Consider the following 20,696-nt stretch of genomic DNA (forward strand, 5'->3'; position numbering starts at 1 on the left):
TAATGATGATCACTGTCAGTGTGTGCACGTGAGGCTGAAAAAGCAAACAAAACTCCAAACTGATGACTAGCGAACAGTCCCATCCAAATGCCATGCGTGCTAAAAAGTCATTTGATTTGTACTTGTAGCTGCTGTTTGCTGAGTCTTTTCTCTTTTTCTTCTGTCCTCTTTCACTTTAATAAGGTACTTTGATTCAAAAAGATCCACCTAATTTCTGTTTGTGACTCATACACTTCCCTGACATTAGAGGAAGGAGGTTTAGGATTCTATTTTCATTTTGTAGCTAATAAGGTAATTTTAAAATAGGAATTAGTGTTTCTGTCTCGGGCTATTTATACTATCAGTTATTTTGCACACTGAGAGGATCGGGAAGTATCAGATAAATAGATTTCCCCATTTCAGTGCCTGTATAAAAAGTAGGATCGAGGGGTCTATGAAATGGATAAAGCACAGGCCTGGGAATCCGAAGGAACCGAGTTCTATCCTCGGCTCCTCTGCTTCTCTGCTCTGTGACTTTAGGCAGGTCACTTAACTTCTCGGTGCCTCAGTTACCCATCTCTAAAATGGAGATTAAGACTGTGGGATGTGGACTGTGTTCACCTGCACAAGTCTACAGACTCTTATATTTACTCTCCCAAATGCTTAGTTCAGTTCCTGGCCTTAGTTCACTTGGTGATGAACAAGTGCCATAAAAAAGTCTGTTAGGAAACAACAGTCATTTCTGCCTACTTTAAAGCTAATGGTCATTTGCAGAGAGAAAAAGGCTTGAGAACCTTTATGTTAATAGAGCAAATGCTTTTGGAATTATTTTCAATTTAACAAATTTTCAACACTATCTCCCCTCCCCCCAATTATATTGTCATAATTTACATGGATTGCATGAAAGCTTTTTGGGGCCCTACCAGAAGAATGTCCAAAAAATAAATAAAAGGGAGTTTTGGAGCCAATTAACCCAAGGTGGTCTTTGATCGCCGAATGACTTGATTTTGATTAGCACATTTTGGACACATCTTCTGGAGGACTGATTCTCTGGAAAAGACACTAATGCTAGGAAGAGTCCAGGGAAAACGTGGAAGAGTCAGACCAGCAGCTAGATGGATAGAAACCATAACAGAAGAACTATTATCAAGTTATGGATTATGGTAGAAAATAGGGCGTTCTGGACAAAATACATCCATAGATTTGCCATGAATCAGAAACAACTCAATGGCATTTGATAATAAAAAAACCAAAAGAGATTTTGACTTCATTCAGTTGCATTTATTGAGCACTTACTGTGTGCAAAGTACTGTGCTAAGTTCTGGGGAGAGTATAGTGTAACACTGAACAAGCACATTCCCTGCCCACAATGAGCTCACTCAGAGTTTGCATGCCAGGATGTGCTTCCCGATTGATTCGGCAGATATCTGTGGCTCACCTCGTTTTCCTCTAATCTTCCTAACCTACCTTGACTATGGGGACTTGGGTGGGGTGTTTCCAAGACCACTCGTATCTGGTCTTGGGGCTCGCGCCCGTCCGAGTACAAGAACAGCTTTATGTATAGTTGTGCATCTCTCTCCCTTTCTATCTCTGTCCCATTCTCTCAGTACCCCCATGCAGTGCTTATAAGTACTGTGTATGTTTGGGTGGCTCTTCACACAGATCTGAAGAAACTAGTGATGCACGTAACTTGCAGGCGCACGTACGTGATGCTGAAGGTTAGATTTGCTCCAAATAAAGTCATGTCAAAAATTGTTTTCAGCGCCTCTTCCCACTCAGTCCATGTTTCACTCTCCCGAATCGTTTTTCTAGGGGGGAAGAAAAAAGTTCACTTTTTTTCACTCCCCACTCCTCAAGAACCTCCAGTTCTCCTCCAGCGGTTGCCCTGCCACTTCTGCGTCACACAGGAACTCCTTATCATTGGCTTTAAAGCACTCAATTAGCTCATCCCCTTCTACCTTATCTTGCTGATTTACCATCACAGCCCAGCCACCGTGTTCGTGGGGCACCAGCTTGCTCACTGTGCCTCGCCTATCTGGCTGCCGACCCCTTTCCCGTGTCTTTCCTCTGATCTGGAGCAGACGCCGCCTCCATATCCGACAGACCACCACTCCCCCACCTTATTAAAAGCGCATCTCCTCCAAGAGGCCTTCCCCAATTAAGCCTTCTTTTATCCTGCTCCCTCCTCCTCCTTTGTCATCTATGCACTTTGCTCTGAGCCCATTAGAAGCAGCGTGGCTTAGTGGAAAGAGCCCGGACTTGGGAGTCAGAGACCGTGGGTTCGAATCCCGGCTCTGCCACTTGTCAGCTGTGTGACTTTGGGCAAATCACTTAATTTCTCTGTGCCTCAGTTACCTCATCTGGAAAACGGGGACTAAGACTGTGAGCCCCACGTGGAACAACCTGATTACCTTGTATCTAACCCAGTGTTTAGAATAGCGCTTGGCCCATAGTAAGCACTTAACAAATGCTATTATTATTATTAAGCATCTGATATTCCTTCCTCCTTCCACTTACATATCCATAAGTTTGTTAATGTCCATCTTCCCTGTCTAGACTGTAAGCTCCTTGTGGGCCAGGGAATGTATGCAACCAACTGTGTTGCATTGTATTCTCATAATAATAGTGGTATTTGTTAAACTCTTACTATGTGCAAAGCACTGTTCTAAGCGCTGGGGGGATACAAGCTGATCAGGATGTGCCACGTGGGGCTCACAGTATTAATCCCCATTTTACAGATGAGGTAACTGAGGCACAGAGAGCTTAACTGAGTTGCCCAAAGTCACACAGCTGGCAAGCTGCGGAGTCGGGATTAGCACTTAGAGTGTTGCGTACACAGTTAGCACTCGATAAATACCATTGATTGAAAACCTCTTTCAAAAAATTACTGTGTCCATGTCTAGCTGCTCAGTCCACGTTGGTTGGAAAAAAATGAATGTGTAAAATTATAAGGAAGTAATTGACTATAATGCAAGATTTTAACTTGTTGCTGAATCGTCCTTTCCAAACACTTAGTACAGTGCTCTGCACACAGTTAGTGCTCAGTAAATATGATTGAATGAACTTTTGGTAAGAAAGTCTAGAACTTGTGTCCTTTTTGGGAAAAGAATCTCTGCTCTTGGTTGAAAAACAAAAACAGGAATAGGGTACTGTTGTAGTCCACACTTCCACTAGCATTTGTGAGTGGTCATTCGCGGGGTAGAATTTTTAAAAGGAGGATTTAAATAGTCATCTCAAGTAGATGGATATCTCACAGAAGACACTTCTGGGAAGATGTAGGCACAATAAGTAGGAATGATTTGTAAAGTAGAAAAAGAAACTGAATACCTAAGGTGGATTAATGGTGACTTAAAGGGAAAAATATTATGTGTAAGTAGTTTTGTCCTGCTAAGGCCAGGGGAAGAATGTCCAGAGAGTTGAAATTAAATTTAAGGGGACTGTATGTTCAGGTTTGAAAAATGAAGGCAAAACATACTGTGATGGGAAATAATAGATTAGAGTAGCTCCCTGAAGAGCTGGTTTAGAGGGTGGGCTGGTTGTCTCTGATTTCTATCATTCACAATGATATTCAGGAACGGGTTACATAAGAGGTTTCTGGGAATGGTTTAAAACGAACTCCTATAAAATGCAAAGGGTCAGACAGAATGACCTAGGTGGTATTTTCTGACTATCATATTCAAGATGCTTGTGGTACTTTACTATTCAGCACTAATGTATTACCGGGATTATCTACTGGGAAATCCAAAGAGGGACTTTGTTTTGTTTAATATTGGAGGTCTGTGATTAACATTACTTACCTTGCATACGATAGTGGTGAAACTCATACAGTTGATTCACCATCCCCTATTCCCCTCAATCCATTTGTTTTCTAGGCAGAAATAAGATGCTGCTTAAGGTCTACTTTCGCATAACTCCTTTGTGACATGCATCCTGGCAAAATTCATCTCAAATTTATAAGTAAAATAAGGATAATTGGTTCTAAAAAAAACATTTAGGCAATGTAACTCTTGTCCCGAAGTTCTGCAAAATCAACTTTATCGATCCTGTATTAAGAAAATGTCCATTTTAAAGGAGAAATCATGAGGTGGTTATTTTCTCTTCCCCTGAAAGGAAATCTTGGGTGTAAATAAAGTATTTCAAAATTTAGAATCTGAAAGAGAGGAATTTAATTTCAATTTCTCCCCCAAAGCAGGATGAGTTCTGAAGTTAATGTTTACAAAATACTTAACATTACAAAATTTTATAAAGCACACCTTACTAATTTGGATTAAGGGGACAAGTGTCGTCGAGGGAGGGATGAGGGGGAAAAAAAAAGCCTCATTTTAGGAATTCATTAAATTAGAATTTCACTATGAGTGCTTTCAATGCTGTTTCAAACCTTTTGTACATATGTGATATGCCTGTGTGTGTGCATGTTTGTATGTTGGTGTGCATTCTTATGTGCTAAATTTAGATTTGGCTTCCAATGACCTTCTCACTTTCTTCCTCTGAGTCTTTAAATCTGCCATGGGCAGCAGGAAATTCAGGAAGTATTTGAAGTCTGCCTCTTGATGTTTTCCTGTTGCTTACAGTTTACTTGAGGCTTCCTTTTGTAGGATAAAATCGATCTTTGGTAATAATAAAGAATCAATCAATGGAATTTACTGAGCACCTACTGCGCGCAGCGTACGGTAGTAGGAAAAGGACAAGGAAGAAGGTTTCGGAAATGCAGAAAAGGAAGAGGAATATCTAGCCTGTATCATCACTGAGTTCTGTATTATCCATGTATTGTGCTAGGCATAATATTGCCACTGATTTCAAAGTGCTGAACATACATTATCATAACACTCTGAGATCCAGGAAGTGATTAGACATTTTCTCGGTATTCCAATTGAAAAAATCAAGACCGGAAGGGGAAAATACTTTCCCTAAATCACAGAGGTATCCCAGTAGGTCTGGAATGCTCATTTCTTGAGAAAGGAGCCTAAAATATGTTAATTTCACCTGAAAAATAGAACTAACATTATCAATTAAATATATTAGATATCTGTCCTTGCCTTGAATAAATGATATTGATTATTTCTTTGTGAGTGTTTTCAGTTGTATTTATTGAGTGCTGACTGTGTGCAGAGCACTCGACTAAGCTGTTGGGAGAGGACAATTCAACAATAAACAGACACATTCCCTGCCCACAGCAAGTTTACAGTCTAGGGGGGAGCTTACAGTCCAGAGTGGTATAGTTAACTCTATACCTTTATAGAGTTGTATCCTTTACTCCCTGTTTGAATGCTCAGTGATATTAATTTCATGCGCAATACTACATTTGTGGAGAAGATGGAGCAGATGTAATAATAATAATAATAATAATGTTGGTATTTGTTAAGCACTTACTATGTGCAAAGCACTGTTCTAAGCACTGGGGTAATCAGGTTGTCCCATGTGGGGCTCACAGTTAATCCCCATTTTACAGATGAGGTAACTGAGGCCCAGAGCAGTGAAGTGACTTGCCCACAGTCACACAGCTGACAGGTGGCAGAGCCGGGATTCAAACCCATGACCTCTGACTCCGAAGCCCAGGCTCTTTCCACTGAGCCACGCTGCTTCCCAACTTGTAACTGTGATACCTTTTTTATCTTTGGTTTAATATTAATAATGATGGCATTTGTTAGCACACTTACTATGTGCAAAGCAGTGTTCTGAGCACTGGGGAGGATACAAGGTGATCGGGTTGTCCCATGTGGGGCTCACAGTCTTCATCCCCGTTTTCCAGATGAGGTCACTGAGGCACAGAGAAGTGAAGTGACTCGCCCAAAGTCACCCAGCTGACAACGGCTGAGCCGGGATTGGAACCCATGACCTCTGACTCCCAAGCCCGGGCTCTTGCCACTGAGCCACGCCGCTTCTCTAAATTGTAAGAGGAAGGAATCCATCTGAGGACTGAAACAACACTTTAAAATAGATCTTGGTAAAATACGGGACTTAGAAACCTCTTTTGCCACTGTCGGAGCAGAATTCTAGTGTGGATGGAGCATTGGTCTGGCATAGTATTGGCATTTTTTATTTTCTTAGGTAAAGGTTAGAATTAGATTAGAACATTTTCCCGAACTTGGATTTCTGAGTCACAGAGCACACTGTAAAATTCACTTTGTATATATATAAAAAAAAAAGTCTCATGCTATCTGCTTTTTTATCCGTGTGTTTTCTCTGGTATTACTGGTTTCTCACTGTACAGTTACAAGGTCAGAATTCTTAGAGAAACAGCGTGGCGTAGGTGGATAGAACACAGGCCTGGGAGACAGAAGATCATGGGTTCTAATCCCGGCTTCGCCACTTGACTGCTGTGTGACCTTGGGGAAGTCATTTCACTTCTCTGTACCTCAGTTCCCTCATCTGAAAACTGGGGATTGAGACTGTGAGCCCCACGTGGGACAGGGACTGTCCAACCCAATTTGCTTATATCCACTCCAGCGCTTAATACAGTGCCTGACACATAATAAGCACTTAAGAAATACCATAATTCTTCTTATTATTTTGCTTACCAGGTAAGATTTTTATCTTTGGCTTCCGGTTTTTGTCCTTTTGATGTTATTCAATCTCCGTGCCTCTATTTACCCCTCTTTTTTAGTGATGACAGAACTCCTAATTGGATGTGACCTTTTAATGAAGTCTATAAATTCTATTGAGTTTATTTTAACGGAAAGTTCTGTAAATACTGAATGTAATAAAATAGCATTAGAGCCACTATTGTCTTCCGGGAAATGGGTCATCATTTTACCAATTAGTGAATTCAAAATTAAGTGATGCTTATTTTGGCAGAAATAGAAGGTAGAAATAGAAATGTGGTAAGTGCTTTCATATGTTTCTATGTGTTTTGTGAAATTAATCAAATATTTGAAATTGAAGACCTGACAGAAAATTATTTAGTGGTGTGTTATTGTATCCACTAGAGTTAAATTATTTTTGATGGTTTGTCTTTTGATTTTTTGGTCTATAGTTCAGGTGCTTAGTACATTGCTGTGCACATAGTAAGTGCTCAATAAATGCTATTGATTGATTTATAGTCACCCTTTGTTGATGGTCAGAAAGACCTTTGGTAGTCTTTAAAGGCATAAATTTGATTATTTTTTAAAAAGAGAAAATTCCTGAATAATAGTTTGATTAAATATGTACGAATGAAAATGAGCATTTGGTGTTCATTGAAATAATCTGTCATCTTTCATTTTTGTCAGTGTCTGATTGAATTTAAGAAAATTTTGTGATCAAATTTTATTTCCTATTGAGTTTGTGAATTTCTTCTAATAATAATTCACTTTCTCCCTTCTTTCTAACCTATTAAAAATGAGCAATAAAAATAATTTAAGACTAAAGCGACATGTTTTGCATCGAAGTAGCTGAGTACAAAATTTCCGTGTTCATTTTTCTGTGTGACAGCCTTTCCATTTTATAAAGTAATTGTTAGGTACACAATTGCAGTATATTTCAAATGCTCCCTCTAGACTGTGAGCTCGCTGTGGGCAGGGAATGTGTCTGTTCATTTTTGTATTGTACTCTCCCAAGTGCCAAGTATAGTGTTTAACACACAGTAAGCACTCAAGACTGAATGAATTAAATGCTATTCATGTGTCATATCTGTATACATTCATGATACTGAACAGTAGGAATGCTTGTCAGCAATAGTATATTTAATCATCTCATATATGTGGTCTATCAGAAGACTATAAACATTATAGATATCACTTCCCAGGATAATTCAGTTGTGTTTTATTTTTCAGACGAGAGTCCAGCACTGCATCTGCTCTGTGGCCAGTGACCATTCAGTAGGTCTTTTGAGCTTGCGAGAAAAGAAGTGCATCATGCTGGCATCCCGTCACCTTTTCCCTATCCAAGTAATTAAATGGAGACCTTCGGATGATTACCTCGTGGTGGGATGTTCAGACGGCTCCGTGTACGTCTGGCAGATGGATACCGGTAAGAATAAGCGGAAGGGTCGGAGAGCAGATCGTTTGAATGCGTACGGTTCTTCAGCGGTGCGTATTCAGCTTTAGGAAGGATGTCTGCGCAGATATGAAAAAGTTGCTTCCTGGCACTAGCGGTCGTCTGCGTGTCGTGCTTAATTAATTTGGAAGCATTAAATGACTGAGATTGTCCTCATAAATGGCCAGATATTTAAAACGTGGGAAAAGCTTACGCGCATTAGAGCAAACACAGCCCAGAAAGTGTTTGGTAGCATGTGTCTGCCCTGGGCAAACCTCTAAGTCAAGTTTTAAAAAAAATCAAACCAAGATAAACTTTGTAGACTCCACTCTGACTTCACTAGCCATTTCGATTGGGCCGCTTGCTTCTGGCACTTTTTGTCCTAATTTAGCCTTATGGTCGGACTCATGCAGACAGAGAGGTTTTGCCATTGAATTACATCCTTATGTGTGTGCCACGGTAATTGGTTTGGCTCAGGATTTGCACCGTTTGTCTGGGTGTGCTGTCAACCTGCCCTGGAGAATAAAAGGCCACTTGGGCCATCAACGGAACAGGGGACAAGGTCAAGGGAATGGGAAAGTCTCAAATACTGCATCAAGCCATCAGGTGGCCGGCTGGCCACATAGATGCGGGGAACCAGAGGCAGCCCCGGAGGGCGGATTAGAGATCTGTGGCTCCAGAAACATCCGTCTTATCTGCACGGTGCAGTCTCCTCTGAGATTACGTGACACCTCCCGCTAGGCGAGTCTCATGCAGATTCCCGAACAGACTAGGATATTATTTTATCAGTGCCCCACGGCACTGATGTTCATATCATTCATTCATTCAGTAGTATTTACTGAGCCCTTACTACATGCAGAGCACTGTACTAAGCGCTTGGAATGTTCAATTCGGAAACAGATAGAGACCATCCCTGCCCAATGACGGGCTCACGGTCTAAATGGGGGAGACAGACGGCAGAGCAAAACAGAACAAAACAAAAATAAGATAACATTATCAAGATAAATAGAATCAAGGGGATGTACACCTCATTAACAAAATATATATATAATTTGTGTATGTGCGTATATATATATATTACATATATATATACACAAATGAGCACAGTGCTGAGGGGAAGGGGGAGAAGCAGAGTGTTGGGGGGGAGGGGGAGGGAAGTGGGGGGACCGTCCTCATAAATGACTCACAAATGACTGATATGATATCAGTATATCACAGAAGCTGCTTGGCTTAGTGGAAAGCCATGATTCTGGATTCTATTTATTTCTATTGTTTTTGTCCGTCTGTCTCCCCTGATTAGACCGTGAGCCCGTCAATGGGCAGGGATTATCTCTATCTGTTGCCGAATTGTATATTCCAAGCGCTTAGTCCAGTGCTCTGCACATAGCGCTCAATCAATACTATTGAATGAACGAAAGAGCCCGGGCTTGGGAGTCAGGGGATGTGGGTTCTAATGCCGGCTCTGCCACTTGTCAGCTCTGTGACCTTGGCAAGCCACTTAACTTCTCTGTGCCTTGGTTACCTCATCTGTAAAATGGGGATGAAGACTGTGAGCCCTACAGGGACAACTTGATTACCTTGTATCTACTCCAGCGCTTGGCACATAGTAAGTGCTTAACAAATACCATCATTTTTATTATTAGATATCTTTAAATTATATTATAAATAATTTATATTAATTTCTGTCTCCCCATCTAGACTGTAAGCTCGAGGTGGGCAGGGAACATGTCTACCAACCCTCCAGTATGCGCTCAAGACTGTGAGCCCTGTGTGGGACAGAGACTGTCCAATACGATTATCTTGTACCTACCCCAGCGTTCAGAACAGAGCCCGGCACAGAGCGCTCCACCAATACCATAATTATTGAGAAGTAGCATGGCATAGTGGCTAGAGCACAGGCCTGGGAGGCAGAAGGTCGTGGGTTCTAATCCAGACTCTGCCACTTGTCTGCTGTGTGACCTTGGGCAAGTCACTTTACCTCTCTGGGCCTCAGTTACTTCATCCGCAAAATGGGGATTGAGACTGTGAGCCCCGTGCGGGACGGGAACTGTGTCCAACCCAATGATCTTGTATCTACCCCAGTGTTTAGAGCGGTGCCTTGCACGTAGTAAGGGCTTAACAAATATTTTTATTAGTATTATTCATAAATACCAATGATTGTGGTATTATAAAAAGTCTTCAAAACACTCTTGCTCCAAGAGGGTTGTTGTTGTCCGCCCTCCAAAGTGAGTTCATATTGATTATCTCAGACAAATGCCTAAAGGTGATTTAATCGATCATTTTTTGAGCGCTGAGTGCAGACCACTGTACTAAGCACTTAGAGTATGAAATAAAGGGTTGGTAGAAACGTTCCCAGCCCACAGCAAGCCCCATTTTGCGAGATTTGTTTCAGTACACCCATTTTCTCAGACTTAGTGTTTTTCACACTAACCAGCTAGGAAATAATCCTTTTCTTCTTTTAAGCTCCTTTAAAGACATATGCATCTACTTAGAACTACATACATATTCCAGGAAACCATTCTTAGTTCCGAAGATTGAATGATGATTGCCATTAATGTCTCTTAAATCAAATCAGGGATTGTAGTACTGGAAGGTCTATGAATCTGCTTTTTCAGAATTTTTGTAGATAAAAGTTACAGTGAGCTAATTCAAACCTATAGGGGCATTAGTGGATGCTGTTCTTCTAACAGATGCAATTATACACGAGTTTATAATCATGAAATCTCATGGTTACATTTTGACCTCTAAAATTAAGCCCTAGATGCCAACCAGCCATGGATTTCTTCATAATAAAATGGAAAAACTGAATTTGAAAAGTGTTCAGCACTAAAAAAAGGTACACATTATCTGTCTCTTTTGCTGTTCAGGCTTCCCGAGTAGAGATATAAGTTTCCCTCGGGAGTCCAAAGGGCATATGCTGAAGGTCTTGACATTATTTATTTATTAAATTTATTTATTTATTAAATAAATAAAAAATGAAGCCCGATGAAGCAAGCCGATCCAAGGTTTTGATGTATGAAGATTACATAAACTCTGAACCGATATCAGCCTTCTCTTGTTGGTATTTATTTCGAGAATGAAGGTCTGGTAGAATAAAAATATTCCGACCTATTGGTGAGTGTGCCGGTTAACTGAGTTTTGGCTCTGGGTGGCATCGGTTTTTCTTATTTAAAGAACTGTTCGGAATAATTCTCCTCTTTTTATCGCTATTCAGCTTCTTTACATTTTTTCCAGGAGGTATTTGTTTCCATTTTCTTAATTGTCATGGAATGCAGTGGCAGGCTCTTGATTTTCAGGAAGAAGGAGCCCTGTATAACGTGGCCTAAGCCGAGCTCGTGAGTAGTTCTCTCCCACAAAGGGGGTGAAGTGAGAGCGACTGGGCGTATGGTTGGTAATGTCCATTTGTGGTTTCCCCGTGGCCTGTTGGGATTTGTAGTCTAAGCAAGCTTCCAGGAGAGTTCTGTGGGGAGCGGGATTGTGGTCAGTGGAAAGCAGTGACACTTTCCCGGCCCCAAGAAGGCTTTCAACAGATAAAAGCCCCCTCCCTGCACGGCTTTAGAAGATGGTCCGAACTCGGGAATTCCTGGAAGTGTGGGCTGTTTTTAATGCGAAGACCCTTCCAGGAGTCCAAACTGTTCCGAAGCTGGGGAGGCTTCTGTGGCTTTGGGCTTGGAGCCATGTGGAGAGCGAGGACTCCTCCCTGTGAGAACTAACTGGCCGAACCACTCGGGATTTCTCTCACGGCACTGCCACATTGCGATGGCGTATCTTTCAAAGAGAAATCCCAGGCAGACTATACTGTGTACTGCATGGCACTGGCTTTGGGGCAACAGCAGAAAATGTTCAACAACAACAAAAAAAAATGTGTACAGTTTAACTGAAAGTATAATAGGGCTTGTGTTCAAGATCTCAGTCTTTTCATTCCGTTCAGATCAATCAGTTATATTTATTGAGCGCTTACTGTGTGCAGAGAGCTGTGATTAGACTGTAAGCCCGTCAAAGGGCAGGGACTGTCTCTATCTGTTGCCGATTTGTACATTCCAAGCGCTTAGTACAGTGCTCTGCACATAGTAAGCGCTCAATAAATACTATTGAATGAATTCTAAAATGCGAAGAGTTTAACTGAAGGAGTAATGGGGCTTGTATTTAGGATTTCAATCTCATCCTTTCATTCAGCTCAATCAGTAATATTTATTGAGCGCTTGGGAGAGGACAGTATAACAGAATACTCTTGGGGAAATAAATTAAAAAATTGACAGTAGCCTGATTCTAACTTGTGATAGAGTTAACTGATGAAGGATAGTTGTTGATCACCCATTCTGGGAAAAAAAACAAAAGAAAACACCTCTCCTAACCTCATGGCACTCTCCAGTTACATCCCTCCTATAATTCCTTCTCCAAACTCCTTGAGCGAGGTGTGTACTCTCACTGCCTCCATTTCTTCTCCACCCCCTGCAGTCTGGCTTTCCCCTCACCCTTTACTCCATGAAAACAGCTCACTGTAAGGTCACCAACGACATCCTTTTTGCCAAATTCAATGGCTTCTATTCCGATCCTAATCCTCCTTTGACCTCAGCTGCCCACTGCACTAGACCACCCCGCTTCTACTGGAAACATTTCGTTAACCTTGGCTTCACCGACAGCTGTCCTCTCCCGGTTCTCCTCCTGTCTCTCTGACTGGTCTTTCTAAGTCTTTTTAGCTAATTCATCCTCTGCTTCCCTCCTTCTATCTCTGGAAGGGTGCATTAAGGCTAAATTCTGGGCTTCCTTCTAGTTTCCATCCACATCCCTTCTCTAGCTCCTACAACTTCTGCTGCCATCTCTACACAGATGATTCCCAAATCTACCTCTCCAGCCCTGGCTTCTCTCCTTCTCTGCAGTCTTATATTTCCCTCCGCCTTAGGGACATCTCGTCGACACCTCAAACTAAATATGTCCACAATAGCACTCCTCACCTTCCCACCCAAAAATCAGCCTCCCCCAACTCTCCTATTACCATAGACAATACCACCAACCTCCTTTTATCCTTACCCATAACCATGGCATGATTCTCAACTCATTTCTCTCATTCAACCCCCACGTTCAGTCCTTCACGAAGCCCTGTCGTTTCTATCTTCACAACATCTGTAGAATCTGCTCTTTCCTCTCCCTTTAAACTCTTAGCACGTTGTTCCAAGCACTTATCGTTTCCCGCCTGCACTACTTCACATTAGAGAAGCAGCGTGGCTCAGTGGAAAGAATCCGGGCTTGGGAGTCGGAGGTCATGAGTTTGAATCCCGGCTCTGTCACTTGTCAGCTGTGTGACTATGGGCAAGTCACTTAACTTCTCTGGACCCCAGTTCCCTCATCTGTCAAATGGGGATTAAGACTGAGAGCCTCGCGTGGGACAACCTGATGACCCTGTATCTACCCCAGCGCTTAGAACAGTGCTCTGCACGTAAACGTTTAAATACCAACGTTATTATTACTGCATCAGTCTCCTTGCTGACTTCCAGACCTCCTGTCTTTCCCCTCAGCTACTCCAAACTTCACTATGCTGCCTCAGTCATTTTTCTGAAAAAACATACTCAGTCCATATGTCCCCACTCCTCAAAAACCTCCAGTGGTTGCTTATCCACCTCTGGATGAAACAGAAACTCCTTACCATTGGCTTTGAAGCACTCAATTATCCTTCTCCCTCCTACCTTACCTTGCTGATCTACTGCAACTCAGTCTGTTCACTCTGCTGCTTTAATGCTAATCTACTCTCTGAACCTCAGTGTCATCAATCCCATTGCCAACCCCATACTCATGTCTTGCCCAGAGCCTGGAAATCTCCCCCTCTTCATATCTGACAGACCACCACCACTCCCCACTTAAGAACCCTCCTGAAATCATATCTCTTTCAAGAAGTCATCCCTAAGTCCTCATTTTACCCATCCACCTGCCCTTCTACATTGACCATGCACTCGGCTGTGTACCCCTTAATCAGTCAATCTGTGGTAATTATTGAGCACTAACCTTGTGCAGAGGACTGAACCAATTGCTCGGGGAAGTACAGTACGGCAGAATTGGCAGACCCCTTCCCTGCCCACACAGTTGTGAAGGTAGAAACGACAGGCCTTCGTGAAGAATTGAATATGTGTGTTGAATGCTAAGATTTGAAAATCATGCCAAGGTTATGAGTATGGATAGAAAGGAGGATGGTGGTATTGTCTATGGTGATAAGAAAGTCGGGGGAGGCTGATTTTGGGGAGGGAAGATGATTGCTATTTCGGACATATTTAGTTTGAGGTGTCAGCGAGATGTCTCGAAGGCAGAAGGGGAGACAGACATTAAAAATCATTAGACAGGTACATAAGTGCTGTGGGGCTGTGGGTGAGGTGAAGCACTTGGATACTACCCCCAGCCCCACAGCACTGATGTACCTATCCTTAATACTCCGCAATTATCAGTCAATCATTGATATTTGAGTGCTTATTGTATATAGAGCATATTACTAAGTGCTCAGGAAAGTACAGAACAGCAGAGTTGGTAGACGTGATCCCTGCTCACAAGGAGCTTATTGCCTACAGAGGGAGACAGACATTAGAATAGGGATAAGGGAAATAATAGAATATAATAATATTTGCGTAAGTATTGTCGGGCTGCGGTGCATATCGAAGTCCTTGAGGTATATACAGTCAAGTTGACAGTTGACTAGGAGAGGAGGGCGGATGGGAAAATAAGTTGCTTAGTTGTCTGGGAAAGACTCCTGGGAAGTCGTGATTTTAGGAGTTTTGAAGGTGAGAAGTCGGATATGAAGTGGGAGGGAGTTTCAGGTCAGAGGGAGAATGTGGTCAAGGGGTTGGTAGTGAGATAGGTGAGATTAAGGAGCAGAGGGTAGGCTGGAGTTTTCCCTCTCTGGGATTTATTGTATTGCTTGTCTCCCCCTGAGACTGTAAGGGCTTTGTGGGCAGGGATCATGTCTACCAAACTCGTATTGTAGTTTCACTAGTGCTCAGTACAGTGACCTGTATACAGTAAGCATGTAGTAAATTCCATTGATTGATACTTGTTTTACCTGGCTGATAATTTTCATCACTGCCATCCCTCCCTCCCTCCTGCCTGGAAGTCCCTCCTCCTACATGACAGATCAGCCCGTGGAAAGAGCATGTGTCTGTTTCCTGTTATAGTGTACTCTTCCAAGCACTTAATACAGTGCTGTGTACTCAGTAGGTGCTCAGTAAATACAGTTGAATGAATGAATGTTCATTTCTGTTCAGGAAGCCTTCCCTTCAACTGTCATCCCCCCAGCAACTTATTTTCCCTCCCAGCTGCCTCACTCATGCACTTAGTCCCACCCCTTAAGCACTTAGGCGCTCCCTCTGTGTCTACCTACTGTATTATATTCTCGCGTGCTCTTAGCACAGTGGTCTGCACAAAAAGTAAGAACTCAAATACCATAGATTTGATTTGATTTTTGACTTGCACCACCCCCCTCCCACCCCGAATGCTTAGCACAGCACTTAATAAATACTAAAATTGTTATTACACGTTCCACCTATAGCAAGTAAGAAATTTACCGCCCACAGAGATTTTGTACACAAAGACTGCAAGCTCGTTACGGGCAGGGAATGTGATTGTCTTTTCTTGTAATGTGCTCTCTTAAGCACTTAGTAGCTTGCTCTGCACAAAATAAAAGCTCAATAAATATGATTGAATGAATGAATGTTGTAAGATGTGGTATTGCGGCCTCATAGGTGAATATGACCACATACATATTAATAATAATGATGTTGGTATTTAAGTGCTTACTATGTGCAGAACACTGTTCTAAGCGCTGGGGTAGATACAGGGTAATCAGGATGTCCCACGTGAGGCTCACAGTCTTCATCCCCATTTGACAGATGAGGGAACTGAGGCCCAGTGAAGTGACTTGCCCACAGTCACACAGCTGACAAGTGGCAGAGTCGGCATTCGAACTCATGACCTCTGACTCCCAAGCCCGGGCTTTGTCCACTGAGCCATACTGCTTCCAAGCTGTTTGCGTGGGTTGCGAGTTACCAGCCAGTAGAAGCCGAGAGTTCTAATCCCGGCTTCGCCACCTGTCTGCTCTGTGACTGAGCAAGTCCTTCACTTCTCTGGGCCTCAGTTCCCTCATCTGTGAAATGGGGATTAAGACTGAGTCCTACGTGGGTCAACCCAATTACCTTGTATTTACCCCAGCGCTTAGAACAGTGCTTGGCATATAGTAAGCGCTTAACAAATGCCATCATTATTATCATTATTATTATTATCAAAGCAATTTGGCTATATGCTGTGAAAGTTCACCTTTATGAAAACCTATGAAAAGTGCATCGAAAGGAGACGTGAAAGAGCCTTTTTTCCCCTTACAATTGTCACCTGGTTTTCCTTAGATAGACTTGATTTAAATTCTTTGATTCTGTAATATCAAAGTGAATCTGAATGGCTCATTTAAGCCCAGTGACATCGATTTTTGTGTATTTAAAGTTGAACTCCGACATTGTACAAGGTTGATGGATGTTTGCTAAATGCGTTCACTTGCTTTGTGTGAAGTATTTTCCCAGATACAGGGCAAAAATTAGGAATTAAACAAAGCAGAGTAATCAATTGCCAGAAATTCAAAATCAGACTTTCCACAAAAGTGCAGGCTTGTCTACAAGAAACTTTTTTCCAGAACATCACTGTGCCAGCTTTATGAGTTTGTGATTATTGTAATGCCCTCTTTTCTCTTTCAGTAGATTTCTCATAAAAGCAGGAGATGGTGCTGCGGTTCAGTCTTACGTTTAAAACTGATATATTTGAAGTAGCACACAGCACTGGTTATGATTTGTGCTGACATATGGGTCGTGCTCTATTTAGTAAAATACAGTATTTTATGAACTTTGAATTTTCTTTAGAATTCAGGTGTATTAGTTTTACATTGGTCAAATTTTCTTGTCTGCAGTGACTCAGTTTTCTTGGTGAATAATGAGGGAAATGCAGCTTTAGGACTATATAGATTGTAAAGATAATTAATATTTATGATATTTAAGTGTTTATTATGTGCCAGGAACTGTACTAAGCACTGTACAAGCAAATCAGTTTGGACATAGTCCATGTTCCACGTGGGGCTCACAGTCTCAATCCCCATTTTACAGATGAGGTAACTGAGGCACAGAGAAGTGAAATGACTTGCTCAAGGCCACACAGCAGACAGGACAACTTCCCCCCTTCAAAGCCCTACTGAAAGCTCACCTCTTTCAAGAGGCCTTCCCAGACTGAGACCCCGTTCCCTCTGTTCCTCCTCCCTTCCCCATTGCCCCGACTCCCTCCCTCTGCTCTACTCCTCTCCCCGCCCCATAGCACTTGTGTGTATATGTACGTATTTATTATTCTATTTATTTTATTAATGATATGTATATATTTATAGTTCTATTTATAATGATGCTATTGATGCCTATCTATTTGTTTTGTTTTGTTGTTTGTCTCCCCTCTTCTAGACTGTGAGCCTCTTGTTGGGTAGGGATTGTCTCTATCTGTTGCCGAATTGTACTTTCCAAGTGCTTAGTACAGTGCTCTGCACACACTAAGTGCTCAATAAATACGATAGAATGAATGAATGGTGGAGCCACGATGAGAACACATGACCTGACTCCAAGGCCTGTGCTGCAGCAACTACACCGTGCGGCTTTTCAATAACAACTGTGGCGTTTGTAAAGCATTTACTGTGTGCTAAGTGCTTAGTACAGTGCTCTGCACACAGTAAGCGCTCAGTCAATACCACTGATTGTTATGGCAGGTTTACGTTTAGGCCTAAGACTAAGCTTAAATGGAAGTGGCTCCTTTCTACCTTAGGAGTCAGTGGAGAATGTGGCAAGACTGTTTCTGGCCTCTGCAGAATGCAGTGCGAGAATGTCTGAGACCCCTGAAGGTTGACAGTTTCCGAATCATTTTGGTACAAAATGGAATCACTCAAAATAAAACAAAAATAAATAGTACCTGAGATTTGTTAGGTTTATTTTTCTCCTAGGAAATTGTTTGTACCAGTGAATATGAGACTCAGATTCAAATTCAAAGTGAAATTTTATAGGCGGACCCAAATATAACCCATCTGTTGTTGAATATGTATTTTCTGAGATCCCTTTATTCAGCAGTGGTTTTTAAACTCACTAAAATGTGCATTATATTTCACTGTCAGGTATGCAGACTTAAAAAGAGCAATTAAATGTCACCTAGGAAAATATACATTCCATGGATTGATACATTCGTGAGTTTTTAATGAAATCCTCTGTTGCTGAATTTATCTGGATTATTTGTAGGGCATTCGTGTTTAAGTGCTTGATTAACACATACAAATTCCACTTCTATTCCCTCTCCTTTTTTCAATTATTTACAAAAGTATCTTCATTATATGTTAATAGAACAGTGTTCTCGCATAATGCGGAGAGCATGGCATTACTCTTCCAAAGTCTGCTTAGAATCTCAAAATAACATCTAGAGGAGCAGCGTGTCAGTCATCAATCAATCAGTCGTACTTACTGAACACCTACCGTGTGCAGAGCACTGCACTAAATTCTTGGGAGAGTTGATAGATGCCTGCCCAAAACAGATTTACAGTTTAGAGGGGGAGGTAGATATTAAAGAAGGGAACAGACAGTCTAGTGGTTAAGCGCATGAGTCTGGGTGCCAGAGGACCTGGGTTCTAATCCTCAATAATAACAATAATAATGTTGGTATTTGTTAAGCGCTTACTATGTGCAAGTACTGTTCTAACTGCTGGGGCAGATACAGGGTCATCAGATCGTCCCACGTGAGGCTCACAGTCTTAATCCCCATTTGACAGATGAGGGAACTGAGGCACAGAGAAGTGAGGTGACTTGCCCACAGTCAGCTGACAAGTGGCAGAGCTGGCATTTGAACCCATGACCTCTGACTCCCAAGCCCAGGCTCTTTCCATTGAGCCACGCTGCTTCTCTATGGAAAGTGTGTGGGATCGTGGGCAAGTCAGTTAACTTCTCCGTGCCTCAGTTACCTCATCTGTAAAATGGGGTTTAAGACTGTGAGCTCCGCTTAGGACATGGACTGTGTACAGCATGATTATCTTCTATCTACCCCCGTGTTTAATACAGTGCCTGGCACATAGTAAGTACTTCAATACCCCAAAAACCACCCCCCTAAAAATCTCAAAATAAACTGTCTCGAGTGATTACGTAGGGAGCAAGAGTCAACTCAGGACACCGGAGAGCACAGTACAGACCTATTTGGGAATGTGTGTGAGTTTTACTAAATTGCAGTTATATAGCAAGAGGGTGTCATTCATTTTTATTATGATTACAGCCCCAGTTTGTGAACTAGTCCTCAACTCACTCAGTTCCTACATTTGTCTGACCTCCATCCCCTGCAGTGTTTTGCAGAAGTACCATTAATATTCTTAAATTACTTTAAGATACTTGGAACATATAAGCAATCTGTTTCTATTATTAAATCATCACAAATTTGGGCTGCAAAAGAACACAATGAAGATTTAGCAGGACTAATGGCAAACTGGAAGGAATTTACTTAAGCTTCTGAGGACTGCATTCTCATTCTTGTGAGAGGTTTTAACTTCATTAGGAAATATTAATTCCTTTTTGAAGCATTGTGTTTCAAAGCTGTTTATTTTTGTCATTTATATCTGGAATTTTTTTTGGCATAGACTAGGCGAGATCAGGAGATTGGTAAATTTTAGATCAGGTTCTGTCATGATGGATTTTTTGCCGAGGCCACGGGTGACTTTGTCCTAGCAGTAGTTGAAAGACCTTTTTCCATCTTGATTCTTCTTCTCTAAAGCTTTTTGATCTAAACTTAGACACTGGGCCATGTTGGGAAGTAGCATGGCCTGGTGGGAAGAGTACAGGCCAGGGAGTTACGAAACCTGGGTCCTTATCCCCCGTTCTCACCTATCCCGCCGCCGACCCCTGGGCCACGTCTTCCTGCGGTCCTGGAACACCCTCCATCCTCACCTCCGCCAAACTCATTCTCTTCCCCTCTTCAAAACCCTACTTAGAGCTCACCTCCTCCAAGAGGCCTTCCCAGACTGAGCTCCCCCTTTTCCCTCTGCTCCCCCCACCCTTCACCTCCTCTCAGCTAAGCCCTCTTTTCCCCCCTTTCCTTCTGCTCCTCCCCTTCTTCCTTCCCTTCCCCTCAGCACTTTACTCGTCCGCTCGACTGTATATATTTTCATCACCCTATTTATTTTGTTGATGAGATGTACATCACGTTGATTCTATTTACTTGCTATTGTTTTAATGAGATGCTGATCCCCTCGATTTTATTTATTGCTATTGTTCTTGTCTGTCCGTCTCCCCCGATTAGACCGTAAGCCCGTCAAAGGGCAGGGGACTGTCTCTATCTGTTACCGATTTGTACATTCCAAGCGCTTAGTACAGTGCTCTGCACATAGTAAGCACTTAATAAATACTATTGAATGAATGAATGAATCCCGGCTCCGCCATTTGCCCATTGTGTGACTTCGGGGCATATCAGCTAACTTCTATTTCTCAGTTTTCTTATCTGCAAAATGGGGGTTCAATACCTGTTGCCCACTGTATATTAGATTGTGAGCCCCAAGAGGGATAGGGACTGTGTCCAACCTTATTATCTTTTATCTACCCCTGGGCTAACAGCCCAGTGTTCTGCCTTGGCAAGCATTTAATGAATACTCTTACTACCACAATAATTCTAATTAATAATTTGGACTCAGATACAGTATTAGTTTTGTTTGCTTCTAATTGGTCCTTCAGTTTCTTCTTTGGAGATAG

At 42.1% G+C, this 20,696-nt stretch overlaps 1 protein-coding gene across 2 annotated transcripts in view; it reads left to right on the plus strand.

Moving 5' to 3' along the window:
- The window catches only part of WDR7 (WD repeat domain 7), a 447,173-nt gene that overhangs the window by 73,311 nt on the left and 353,166 nt on the right, over window positions 1–20,696 (plus strand). For both annotated transcript variants that reach the window (XM_029059993.1, XM_029059994.1), the window contains exon 13: window positions 7,731–7,926. In XM_029059993.1, coding sequence (XP_028915826.1) covers window positions 7,731–7,926 — 196 coding nt within the window. The remainder of the gene's footprint in view (window positions 1–7,730; window positions 7,927–20,696) is intronic.

Source organism: Ornithorhynchus anatinus, chromosome 3 (assembly GCF_004115215.2).
Source record: "Ornithorhynchus anatinus isolate Pmale09 chromosome 3, mOrnAna1.pri.v4, whole genome shotgun sequence".
Taxonomy (NCBI): Eukaryota; Metazoa; Chordata; class Mammalia; order Monotremata; family Ornithorhynchidae; genus Ornithorhynchus; species Ornithorhynchus anatinus.